A 12,721-nucleotide genomic window follows, 5' to 3' on the forward strand; every position below is an offset into this window, starting at 1 on the left:
CCTCCTCTCCTCCTCCTCCTCCGGGCGGCTGGGAGTTGTAGTGCTGCGAGCCGCGAACTACAGCTCCCACAGTGCACGGCCGGGCTCGGCTCGGCGCGGGGTGCCCGCTCCGCCCGCCCGCTCACCCGACCCGAAACAACTTGTTTTCTCGATGTATATAGATGTACACACACCGATATACCATCGGGTTTGCCGGGGATGGAGGGGTTGAAGCTTTCCCGTAAAGTGCAGAAGAATGGGAAATGGGGGGCTTGGAGCAACCTGGTCTAGTGGAAGGTGTCCCTGCCCGTGGCAGGGGGGTTGGAACTGGGTGGTCTTTAAAGTCCCTTCCAACCCAAACCATGATGTGATTCTGTGATTCTATGAAGTGCTGGGGGTGGGGGGGAAGCCGCTGCAGAGCACCAGGCAATGCAAGGAGCTCAAGGGCGTTACTTGAACTCCGCCTGGGCTTCCCGAGGCGTTAAGGAAAGGCCTTTCTTGGACTTTTACTCAAACTTTGTAGCATGATCTCGCTCTAAAGTTTATCTGTGTGGTGGGGGTTAGGGACTGGTGAGCCAAGGGCTGTGCCAGCTGGGAGCGACGCTGTCGCAGGACTGACAAGTAGGAACGTGGACATGACAAAAGATGCCAGTCCTCTGACCACGCCGTTATCAACCAGCACTCGCTCGTCCTTATCCCACCGCGCAGGAGGGTCAGGATAAAACCCGACGGAGGTTTTCTGTCAGTAAGCACTGAGCCTTTTTTTTGCCATATTTTTTCTCCTCTATCCTGCGTTGGCATCTGCTGAAACCGTTCGTGAAAAACATTACAGAGACAGATCAACCTTCAAGTACCTCTGCACCAGCATTTTCAGGCCTGGGAGCCACGTTACAACCATGCACGGGCATCTCAGTTTGTCTCCAAGCTGCAATCCCACCAATACGGATGAGAACTGCAGGTATTTACCCCTTACTGCTCACTCCAAGGTCAGACCACAATGCATGGAGAATAATCTTTTTTATTTGCACAACAGAAAAGCCGCTGTTGGCTTGCTTTTTTACATGCTGCGCATGACTGGCTTGTTTTGTTGCCAACCTGTGCGATTCTGCTGTGATTTTTAAGGGCTAGAAACGTTTCCTTTTGTTTTCCCTGGGTCAGCACACCGGTCTTTGAACAATGGGGTGGTATTTCAACAAAGACTCTGTTATCACCACCCAGGCTTATCTCAGTGCAGTAAGGCCTCACCTTTCTGTACAGAGCAGGTGACTCGCTATTAAGAGCAGCACATGATTGCTAAACAGTTGTTCCGTGTGATCTTTCCTGCACGTTACACATTTTAGAGCGTAAATACACACATCTAGTGGGATATATATTTCGGAAAGAGTCAGACCTAAATACTGTGTTCTTCCATGATGCATTAACGATAAAACTGAAGGAGCAGCTGACTGGGTTTGGGGTTATTCCATTCAGTATCCTCAATGCTTGACTGCTGTCTGAAAGGAGAAACAGTCATTGGGGTTTCACACTGATTCAGGAAGCTCATCCTTACATGTGGGCATCTCTCCAATCCCACCAGGGTGGGGAATGTTAGTCCAGAAGTTAACTACGGGGAGATAAACCTGTTTGTATCCTCACAGAAATGGCTGATGGCTTTGGCTTGAAGCACATCTTGCAGTGCGTGTACCCAGAGGAACACGAACATTTCCAGTCAGAGATAAGGGGGCTTTCTGTTAGCAATTCGCCTGAATCTGCTGGTGAGTTACAGTTTCAGTGAATGCAAAAAAATCTTTCATTTATGGAGTGCTGAGTCTTGCCTATGCACAAAAAGAGGGACATTTTAGAAATGGATTTTCTTTAAGTTTCAGCGACAACCAGCTCTGTTTGCAAACAGCTCAAAGTCCTTTTGTACCAGCCTGCGTTTGCCCCACGTCAAAGCCTCGCCGGGAGCCAGCTCTCATCCGTTCTACTTCGGTGCAGAGGGAGGTGTTTGAACCTGCTTTGCCTGAACAGACATTTTGCTTGTCAAACAGGGTGGTAGCTGCGAGGTGTTAACCCTAGCACAATGCCACGCTGATGAGCGGAGTAGCTTGGGCCACCAGGCTGGAAAGTGTGGCTGCATGATTCTGGGTGCTCAATTCTGCATCTGAGGCTGAAATTACATGTTAGGAAATTACACAGTAGCTGAGATAACAGCTTGCTGTTGACAGAAAGGGAAGATCCTGCTCTTTATTCCCTTCACCCGCCATCCACACTCAACCTGCATACAGAGTTTATGCTGGCTCTGGCATACCTTTGCCCCTGTGCTGATTCACCTTGCCATGCAGGCAAAAAAAAAAAAGCAGTTTCTTCTTGCCATGTGAGTGAGGTTGAGCTGACTCAGCCAAACTTAACATCTAACTTTCTCTGAAGGGGAATCTTGTAACTGGCTTAAGCTGCTCTGGTCTAAGACATCACTGTCCCCAAAAAGGAGCATTTCCACCCTCTGGTCCACTGCTTGCCAAGTTTTCCTGCTACTTCTATGTGTTGGCAGATAGAGGGTTTTTCTGAAAGGTAAAGCAACCGACAGAATCCAGGTCACTTTTCCTTGATCTTCCTGAAGAAGGCAGCAAGATCAATCACTTGTGAGTGGGAAGGCTGCAGGACCATCTTCTCTGGGAGATTTAGCCCAGCTTAAACCTGTTGCAAAAGTGCATGCTAACCTGAGTGAAATGCTAGTGAAGGCACAGCAGCATCTGGGTGTCACATGTGTTTATCCGATTAATGGTATGTCTCTCTCCTTTGGTAAGGCATGAAACAGCTGAAAACCAGCAAGACCTGTGAAGGTAAAACTTCACCAACACACTGGAGAAACCAAGTGGAAGATCGAGCATTTCTAACTCATCTTTCCAGATAAACTCTCTTTCTGGTTGACAGTGGCTCTCCAAGCCTGTCAGGTCCCAGCAATTACATTCTTGCTACCTAATTTTTTATCCTGCAAACTCCAGTTCAGTGACATTTCATCTGAATAACACCTGATTCACTGCTTGTCTCTAGTTTGATCTGTTGGATGAAGAATTGCATGGGTTTATTCTGCTTGTGAAAAGACATGGGCAGGGGTGCTGGTACACTAATTACAACACACGCAGCTTTTTGATGGTCTGAATTCTCCTGGGGGAATAGGCAGGCTATAAATGATCATTTTGCAGGGGACAACAAATGGCCCTCGGTAGAGGGCTGCCACGAGGTGGCATGCTGGGCTTTCGCTGCTGTGCCTCGCTGCTCTGAGAGCAAGTTATTCCAGGAAAGCAGGCAGCTCTTCAGTGGAGTTACGTAAAACACCACTCCTGTTAGCATCCATCCATCCTGCAAGAACAGGCTTTGATTTCCACATAAATGGCTGGTCAGATTGAGAGTTACTGTCATATGATTGAAATAGATCTCTTATGTCAGTCAGTCACAACAGAATGGAGAATGTGAGTCATGCTTTGCAAAAAAAGCAGGAAGTTTGGTTTTGTTGGCACGAATTTTTAATACAAAGAGAAAATTATATGGCTGTATTGCCGTGCTTGTCTTAAGGACTTGTGAATAACACTGTCCAAGCCTTAGAGAAACGTTTCCAAAACAGAAAAATAAGAGCTTCTAGATTACAATTGTTATTCCTTATGCCTGAGTGGTAAGGCATCTAGGAGGAGTCTAGAAGAAAACACGGACTCTCCTGAAAACTGTTAGAGCCCCCCTAAAATAAAAGGTTGCAATTGGAAGACTGATGACCTGGGACAGGGAGGTGGGAGGAAATACAAGAAAATGAGGTAACACTCATGGGTGTGATAAGGACACTTGCACAAGGCTGTTATTGTTTTGCTATAAGCCTAATAAACCTTCATGAAGCAGCATGAAGGTGGAAGTGCAAGCCTACTTGTGAAGTATTCCAATATCCTGGAACTTGCTGGGGTCTGTGGTTACTGTGTATCTGCATCTAAGCCCCTTGAATAACGAGTAGAACAAGAAATAAGTTGCTCAAAAAAGCATGGCACAGAACTAGTTTTTCTGTACAGTCTATAAATATAATGGAGTTTAAAATTTAAGTATATTAGAGTTACCCTTCAACATGACTGTTCAAAACATCGCTAGGCAAGAAAGATTAATTTAAATGGGAGCAGGTGCAGGGGAGGGCCAGTGAGATGAACGGGGGAGCAGAGAGCCAAAGCGCAAGGGAAGAATAAAAGCCTTTGGCTTGGTTTGCCTAGCAGAACAGAAGGAATTTGATTACTCTTTATAAACATATGAATGGGTAGACACTCGAGAGAGGAGTTATCTAAAGAAAATATTAGCACAAGACCATATGGGTACAATGCACATGGGTCAGGGCAATCCCAAGCACAGATACAGGCTGGGCGGAGAATGGAGTGAGAGCAGCCCTGAGAGAAGGACTTGGGGGTGATGGCTGATGAGAAGCTCAACATGAGCCAGCCATGTGCGCTTGCAGCCCAGAAGGCCAACCGCATCCTGGGCTGCATCAAAAGCAGCGTGGCCAGCAGGTCGAGGGAGGGGATTCTGCCCCTCTGCTCCACTCTCGTGAGACCCCACCTGCAGTGCTACGTCCAGCTCTGGGGACCACGAATATAAGAAGGACATGGAGCTGTTGGAACGAGTCCAGAGGAGGGCCACGAAGATGATCAGAGGGCTGGAGCACCTCTGCTATGAAGACAGGCTGAGAGAGTTGGGGCTGTTCAGCCTGGAGAAGAGAAGGCTCCAGGGAGACCTTAGAGCAGCCTTCCAGTGCCTGAAGGGGCTACAGGAAAGCAGGAGAGGGGCTCTTTACAAAGGCAAGTAGTGACAGGACAAGGGGGAACATTTTTAAACTGAAAGAGGGTAGATTTAGTTTGGATATTAGGATGAAATTCTTGACTGTGAGGGTGATGAGACCCTGGCACAGGTTGCCCAGAGAAGCTGTAGCTGCGCCCTCCCTGGCAGTGTTTAAGGCCAGGTTGGATGGGGCTGGGAGCAACCTGGTCTAGTGGAAGGTATCCCTGCCTGTGGCAAGGGGGTTGGAACTAGATGATCTTTAAGGTCCCTTCCAACCCAAACCATTCTATGAAAATGTCATATAAGTTATTAAAAATGACATGAGCCGTTTGGCATACGGCACAAGGTTAACTCTTTCGGACTTCATTATAATGACATAAGTAAAAAAAAAATCTCTCTGGATTGGAGTTCAGTGGTTGTCTGAGGAGCAGTGTTCATGACATCTCGTGCTTTAAAAGGGCTGTATTTCTAACTCATCAGAAGATAAAACTGCAAGCAGGAAGGAAAATTTAGGTAGAAGGCTAAAAATTACAATTATAAACTCTTTTACAAAGAGTTCACTGAGCAGTCAAAGAGCCACAATTTCAAAATCAAGAGAGAAAACACATTGACAATTCCTTTTTTATTAGTGGACTGGAGAGAGTGATTAAAAATGAAAAATAAATAGCCAAAATGGGGAAAGTGGGAAATAAAAAAGTGTTTGTATAAATAAGAAGTTATGAGAGGCTGAGTAGTTATTGGAAGTGAAGCACATCAAAGGAAATCCATAGCTGGCAAGGCTAAATCCCAGAAAACCCTAGTAATGGTACAGGCCCATTACTAGATGGACACGATTAAAATGTCAATAACGACACAGAAGCGTTCATTGAACATTTATGATCTATGTTTGTAAAGAAGCAGGAAGATATGTGGGTGGATTACTTAACAGTGATGTGATAAATTTCAGTCCATTAGTAACCAATGAAGCTCTTGTCTTCTAGGGATAACTGTGTCCCAGTAGCTCTGAAACAGCTGGCTGCGGAGACCCCTTGTCTGTTGACGTTCAGCTTTAGCAAACCTTGATATACTAGGGCAATTCTAGAGAGCTACAAAAGTGCCAGGTTGTTATCTGTCTTCAGAAAGGATGGTTGTATGATATGTAGTAAATTACATGTAAGAACAGTTCCTGGTTAAATACCAAAAAAAGTTGGTATGTGGCTCAGATTAAAGAATAAGTAATGCCAGTCAGAGATCTAATAGAAATCTCATTTCATGCTTCAAGAAGACAACAAATAATTCAATTTCCTCTGGAAGGTGTAATAAACTTTTTAAAGGATTTTTACTTAGAACTGCACAATATTTTAATTAAAAAAACAGGGTAATTAAAGCATCAGTTAAACATATATTAAACACTGGCCACATAGTTGTTTGGTTTTTTTTTTTAAGAACAGTTATAAATCATTACTGAATAAGGCTACTTGTAGTGGCATCCCTCCAGGATCATGTATGCTATACTACACATGTACATAATCAATATTTTCATTAGTCATTTGGAAGTAAATACAAAATAACTCCTAATGGAATTTGTGGATGACATCCGCATCAAGCAGGGTGGTACAATCAGGATGACAAGGGCCGTTGTTCAAAACGTGGTAAACTGGGTCTGGATAAAGGGACTGCCTCGTAAGACAGTCAAATGCAAAGCTACGCATCTCAGGTATGCACATGGACACAGAGGAAGAAAAGCATTGTGCTGAATGCTCTCTGACGGCCTACAGTCAGCCTTCGTCCCTGTGCAAAGGGGAGGCACGCTGAGGGATATATTAGAGCTTTTTCAACCCCTGGATACAGATGAGCACAGCACCCTAATCTCCATAGAACCATAGAATCGTTTTGGTTGGAAAGGACCTTTAAGATCATCAAGTTCAACCATTAAACCAACACTACCAAGTCCACCACTAAACCATATCTCTAAGCCCACGTCTACTCGTCTTTTAAATACCTCCAGGGATGGTGACTCCACCACTTCCCTGGGCAGCCTGTTCCAACGCTTGATAACCCCTTCAATGAAGAAATTTTTCCTGATATCCAATCTAAACCTTTCCTGGTGCAACTTGAGGCCGTTTCCTCTCATCCTTGTTACCTGGGAGAAGAGACTAACACTCTCCTCGCTACAGCCTCCTTTCAAGTAGTTGTTAAGACAGCGATAAGGTCTCTCCTGAGCCTCCTTTTCGCTAAACAACCCCAGTTCCCTCAGCTGCTCCTCATAAGACTTGTGCTCTAGACCCTTCACCAGCTTCGTTGCCCTTCTTTGGACTCGCTCCAGCACCTCATATTCCAGCACCCATATTCCGAAATGCAATGCTGAAAAACATAAACCGCCGGCCTCGGGAAGGGGAACACCGCTGCGGGCACCTCAGCGGAGCCTACACACGCTGGTGCGGGCACAGGCGCACGTACGCGTGCCCCCACCTCGGCCGGTCCCTCAGACCGCCCGGGGCTCCCCGCGGGCCCGGGGCCAGGGCAGGCCGTCCGACGAGCCCATTCCGCTCCGGAGGGGCCCTTTGCTGCCCCCCCCCGCGTTCCGCGCGCCGGGTGGTGCGCGCCGCTGGCCCCGCCCTGCCGACACGGAGGAACAGCCACGTCTCCAGCCCTGGAGGGCTGGCGGGAAGGGGCGGGGCCGCACCGCCCGGCGCGCCAGTCAGCAGCACATGTGGCGCGCCGGCTCCGCCAATCCCAGAGCAGGTCGGTGAATCATACGCTTTCGATTGGCCAGAGCAGCGGTAGAGGGAGGGGAGAGAGCGGCGTGACTCCAATTGGCCCGGCGGCTCTGTTGACAAACACCGCTCCTTCCCGCCCTTGCCGCCGGCCGCTCCAATCAAGAGGAAGCGGCGGGCGGAGCGGCGTGGCGCGGACCCAATGGGCTCCCTCCCCGCCGCGAAGGGGCGGGCAGCAGTGTCGGGGCGGTTGCGCGCGGAGTGCCGGTACGTGGCGGGCGGGGCGGCGTGGGGAGGGCTGCGTTGCGCGCCCATTCTGTGGCGGCGGCGCTGGCGGCAGCGTTCATGTCCTAACGGCCGGTGGCGGCGGGCGAGGCGGGGCCCCTCCATGCGGGGGCCGCGGGGCCGCAGCGCTCTGGCCGCCTTCACGTTGCTGGTGCTCTTAAGGGTGGCGGCGGGCGGCCCGGAGCCGCCACCGGGCGATGCCGCGGCTGTGGAGGCCGCTTTCGGATTGGGGGCGGCCGCCGCTCCCGCCGCTCTGCCGGCCGGTTCCGCTGACGTGACGGTGGAGGATGATGAGGCCGGTGTGGCCCCCGCGGCGCCCGGCGAGCAGGAGCCTGAGGAGAGCGGAGAGGCCCGGACCGGCGGCAGGTGGGCGGGGGGGGATGTCGGTGACTGGGGTGGGGGTCAGTGTCTGTCCCTGCTGAGGGGGGCGGCTGTCCGGGTGGGGGTCAGTGCCTGCAGATGCTGGGGAGGGGGTTAGCGCCCGGTTTGGTGGTGCTTGGCGGGGGTCGGTACCCGGTGCGGGGGTCGGTGCCTCAGGGGAGAGGGGGGCAGCGTCCAGGGTCGGTGCCTTGAGGTGGGGGAGCTGTGTCCAGGCTGGGAATCAGCAGCTGGGGGTGCTGGGGAGGGGGGTGGTGCGGGGGAAGGAGGTGCACGGTCCCGAGGGTCGTGTGTGGGGAAGGGGTCGTGCAGGAGTGGGCTCGGAGGGGTGCAGGGGGAGAGCGCTCGGTGGGGTCAGTAGTGTGGGGAGGGCGGAGAAGGCAGGCGGGAGAGTTGGGCTGTAGGTTGTTCATAGAGGGAACGGTGCGTTGGGAAGGGGATGTGTGGAGAAACAAGGGTGCTGCGAGCTAGTGCGTGGGGTTGAACTGTAGGGACACGCAGGGAAGTGTCTGAGGGTGGAAGGAGAGGTGCAGGGCGAAGGGGCGGAAGAGAGGAGTCCTGTGATGGGGCTGGAGGAGAGCTGGAAGTAGGGCTGCGGTGGTGGACAGGCTGGACCGAGGGGAGAGGGAGAGGCTGTAGCAGTAAGGAAAGGGTATTTCAGGACCTCACCATTGCCAAGGGTACTTCAGGACCTCACCATCCCTAAGGTACCTGTTCTTTTCTGTGGTTGTGAATAGGGAGAAAGGGTGCCTTAATTCTTAGACAAACAAGCTGCCGGATGTCATGCTATGTGACATCTGGCCCGTCTGCTTACCCTAACACCAAGACTTGATCCCTTCCTTGACTCGTTACCGGGTGGCAGTGCTGTGCCTGCGGGAAGGAGACCCAAAACCATTGCATCTGTAGTCTAGACTCTCCAACACCTGCAACTCACAGTTGTTCAGAGCATTGTATCCGTTTCTGTCATCTCTTTTCTTTTAAAGAAAATGCAGTTCTCCTGTTTACTTAATTGTCTGTTAAACACAGACACTGCTGTATGCTTGAAGGGAAGCCAAACATGCATGACAAATTGCTGAACAAGTTTCAGAATATAACAAGAGGAAATAAAATACTTAATAACCACATGTGGCAAGAAGCTCTGGCAAAAGGAAGATTTTAATGAATGACTCAAGTGCAGAAATGTTACTGAGCTGTTTCCAGTCTGTTTCCGAATTGGCTGAGAAAGATGAGGTGATAAGCCACAGCCAGAGTTTAAAGGAAGAGAAGCATGACTAACTGCCTACTATATTTGAGAACCCGTTCTAAAAATGAAAAGCCCAAAGCTTTTTATTAGTAATCCGATCATTCACTTAGAGCAAGAAACTGGCTGATAACTTGGCATCCTGTTTTGTTTGAGGATAATCTATTCACCTGTTAGCAACAGGATCATTCCTTTGTGTATCAGGTCAACAAAATCCTACCTAGTTTATTACAATTCTACTGTGTTCAATTTTTAATAAGACCTTCATTTATTTAGCCCTGAAAAATATTTTAGAATGAATTTTCTGTTTGACTACTAGAGCTAAATAAAATACACTAAAGATGTTCAATTTAGTAATTTAAGCCTGAGATTAAATGTAGCTGCTCTCTAATTGATTAGAGCATAGGAATAGATTTGCTGTCATCAAATAAAAATAGAATGGCTGCCTGGCCACAGTATTTTGCCTGCATTTCTTTTTTTTGTCTGTATTTGTGAGATTTCTGCTCACCTCAGCTAATTGTTTTTCAGCAATAAAATATCCGTGTAATATAACAGGTCAGTATAATCTGAAAAAAAGCCAACAAAACCCAAACCCCGACTGTTTTTGCTGTAGGCAAATGAAGGTAATCATCTTGGTTTTGAGGATTTCTTAATTTCCTAGAAGAAAATGTGAGGGTTCATGAATTACTGTGCTCTTTACATACAAACGTGCAGGTTTTGAAATTGGAATAGCTGTTTGGAGTTCAAGTTTGACAAACAGCTGTATTTGCAATGTCCCAAATGGCTTTTGGGGGTTGAGGGTATTAGGGTCGGGTTGGTTTGGTTTTTTTTTGTTAACTGAAACAGGAACAGTGGTAAATGTTGTACCAAAATGATAAGTTCTGCTTTGTTTTTCTAACAAAACCAACTTATTCAAATAAATGCAAATTTTTGTGCTGTGAAAGGGTGTAGATGAGCTAAATAAGTGTCCTTCCTCTATCCTGTTTACACCTTCCCTTGCAATCTTAGCCCTTTTCTTCTGTTCGTAGGTAAATCAGATAGCTTCGCTTCTGTAAAGTAGAACAGAGCTGTGCTCAGGCCACCTGATCTCAAAAAGTGGGCTGTGTTCATGATGGGATATAAACAATGGTTTCATGGCCCAGGACTGGCCTTTTGTCAATGTATGTGGAAGTTTGTAGTAGATATTTTGCATAATTTCAAGGGGGAACCCTATAACTGCACTTTAATAACAAGCTCATGTCTATGAGTGAAAGAGGAGAGGAAATGGTAAGAAAACATTTTCATTTAACTGTGGAGGCTGTTTTTAGGTGGTCGGGGTGGGGGAAGTATGTCCAGATGTGTTTTCATATTGACATGTGCAAATAAAATCTGACTATATAATATTAGCTTAGTCTCTGCCAGCTGGTGTGATTACAGACGTGTTCGTGTGCGCGATGTTGTACTGGCTCCTTGCTTTAGTCCTTCAGCTGCCATCTGTAAGGGCCCAGAAGATTTTCTTGTGCTCCCTCACTTCGTTCATAATATGTTCTGGAGCAGCAGCTAGAGGCAAGGTGAAGTACATAAGTGTCTTCATCATTTTACTGATGTTCGTTTTTCAGGTGCCTGGTTGATGGATCCTGGGATTTAAGTAACTGCCTAGTTTGGAGTGATTCTTTTCTGTATCTTTTTGTTTTGTTTTGTTCTGGTCTAGGTTTGTGGAGACTATTGCAATTCTGGTTTTGTGTTGGTGGGGTTTTTTTTTCCTTCTTTAGTATCTGTGTGATGTGATTCACTCCCTGGTATAGCCTGTGATTTACTTTCAATGAATGTCTTGGTGTTTCAGGAATCTGCAGCCTTGATGCTGTTTGTCTCTATCCTCCTGACTTCCTTGGCATCATAGTTGTGACTTCTGACCTTTTTACCTTTGGCCTTAAGTTGGGTAATATTTTGTGTTTCGTGTGGGACAGTATGCAGAATCAAGGTCTAGTTTGGTAGTGTTCTTGGAAAACTTGTATGTTGTTGGAAACAGGTCAAGGTAGTCCTTAAGCTTTACCCCAGTCAGGAGGTGGTGTTGATATAGCCAACGATAAGGCATCGTTCTGCAGAGAATAACAGAGTTTATCAGCCTTAACTGAAATAGAAGCTAACATGGGAATTGCTTTTCCTTGCAACTTGTTGATTAGGTGTCCCAAAGATGCATCCAGAATATCACTATTTCAGTCTAGTGTAATGGAATTGCAGGTACAGTCCTGACCTCTTCAGCCAGCAAAGGCTTGCAAAGAGATGGCTAAAAGGACAACTCTGTTCTTTAATCTTGGCTGTATTCTACTGGTGTGTGTAAGAATTTGCTGTAAGAGTTGGGCATAATAAGCTACAGTAAACTTAAGATAGCACTGTGGGGTGACAAAAAGCAAGTTGCCTGCCTGTTTTTAAGCTCTGAAATAGTTTCTTGAAGTAGTTGCCTAAATTGCTTTTATCAGAATGTGTTCGTCTAGTGCTTGATTAGACTACCTGAAAGATGGGAAGGTCTCATCACTGCTTCATACTCTCAGTACACAAAGCTGCGAGCAGTGGAATCTCACAGAGAAAGGGGGGAAACTTGAAAAAAAAGGAAAATCTGATAGTGAGAAAGTGTTAACATTAGCATGGGTGTAGGGCACATGTAGACAAATTGCAGATCTTGTACCAATTAGAGTTCAAGTGACAGGATTTTAATTCACTGGAGTCGGTCAGAGATGGGGAGAAAAGGTATTAAGATTTTAATTTATAGATAAGTAGAGTAAATAATACACAGAATCACAGAATGATTGGGGTTGGAAGGGACCTCTGGAGATGACTTGTTACAAGAGTAAGGATTTTTAGCAGTTTTTCTGACACGCAGGATTATTGTTGAAGAGCAAGATGAAGATGGAACTAGAAACATGACTATTTAGTTCAAAATGAGTCACTCATTAAAAAAGCAGAGATAAATGAATGCTTTTCTTGCACCTAGTTCCAGTTCTAAAGGTAGCCATGTCCAAGATTTAGGTACAGCCAAGCCAGTCGTGTTCCTGTGTCTCATCAAAGTGTTTGCTCAGGAGGTGGAGTTTGTGAAACAAAGTCCGTTGTAGAGATGGTGGCCAAGGGGACTAATAGAGGGTTACCATTACACCCAAGAGATGTCAGGATTTATAGGGCATGCAGAAGTGGTTGGTTAAACCAGTTTCTCCAAGTGTGTGCTATTGGTACAAAGGTTCCCTCTGAGGGCATGCCCCCCCTTTCCTAATAAGCTAAACTTAAAACTTAAGTGCGGTTACACCATAATTTGGGTTACCAGACGTCATGATGCAGGTACAGATTCCAAAACTGCTGCCTTGGGTGGTGGTGGCGAGGTTTAAAT

General features: G+C 47.2%; 1 protein-coding gene and 1 long non-coding RNA gene across 5 annotated transcripts in view; both read left to right on the forward strand.

Annotated features, from left to right (window-relative positions):
- Positions 1 to 82: 82 nt before the first annotated feature.
- Positions 83 to 2,994, forward strand: LOC137665231 (uncharacterized). 4 transcript variants are annotated; one of them, XR_011048460.1, is made up of 4 exons: positions 89 to 724; positions 812 to 937; positions 1,617 to 1,733; positions 2,766 to 2,994. It is a non-coding gene; the product is annotated as an uncharacterized lncRNA (long non-coding RNA). The 4 variants fall into 4 exon arrangements; XR_011048461.1 differs by lacking the exon at positions 1,617 to 1,733 and having other exon boundaries at positions 83 to 163; XR_011048462.1 differs by lacking the exon at positions 1,617 to 1,733 and having other exon boundaries at positions 83 to 153.
- Positions 2,995 to 7,828: 4,834 nt separating this feature from the next.
- The window catches only part of EIF2AK3 (eukaryotic translation initiation factor 2 alpha kinase 3), a 43,987-nt gene continuing 39,094 nt past the window's right edge, over positions 7,829 to 12,721 (forward strand). Inside the window, exon 1 of the mRNA XM_068403362.1 lies at positions 7,829 to 8,111. Coding sequence (XP_068259463.1) covers positions 7,849 to 8,111 — 263 coding nt within the window. The 5' untranslated portion in view covers positions 7,829 to 7,848. The remainder of the gene's footprint in view (positions 8,112 to 12,721) is intronic.

This window comes from Nyctibius grandis, chromosome 6, assembly GCF_013368605.1.
Source record: "Nyctibius grandis isolate bNycGra1 chromosome 6, bNycGra1.pri, whole genome shotgun sequence".
Lineage (NCBI taxonomy): Eukaryota > Metazoa > Chordata > Aves > Nyctibiiformes > Nyctibiidae > Nyctibius > Nyctibius grandis.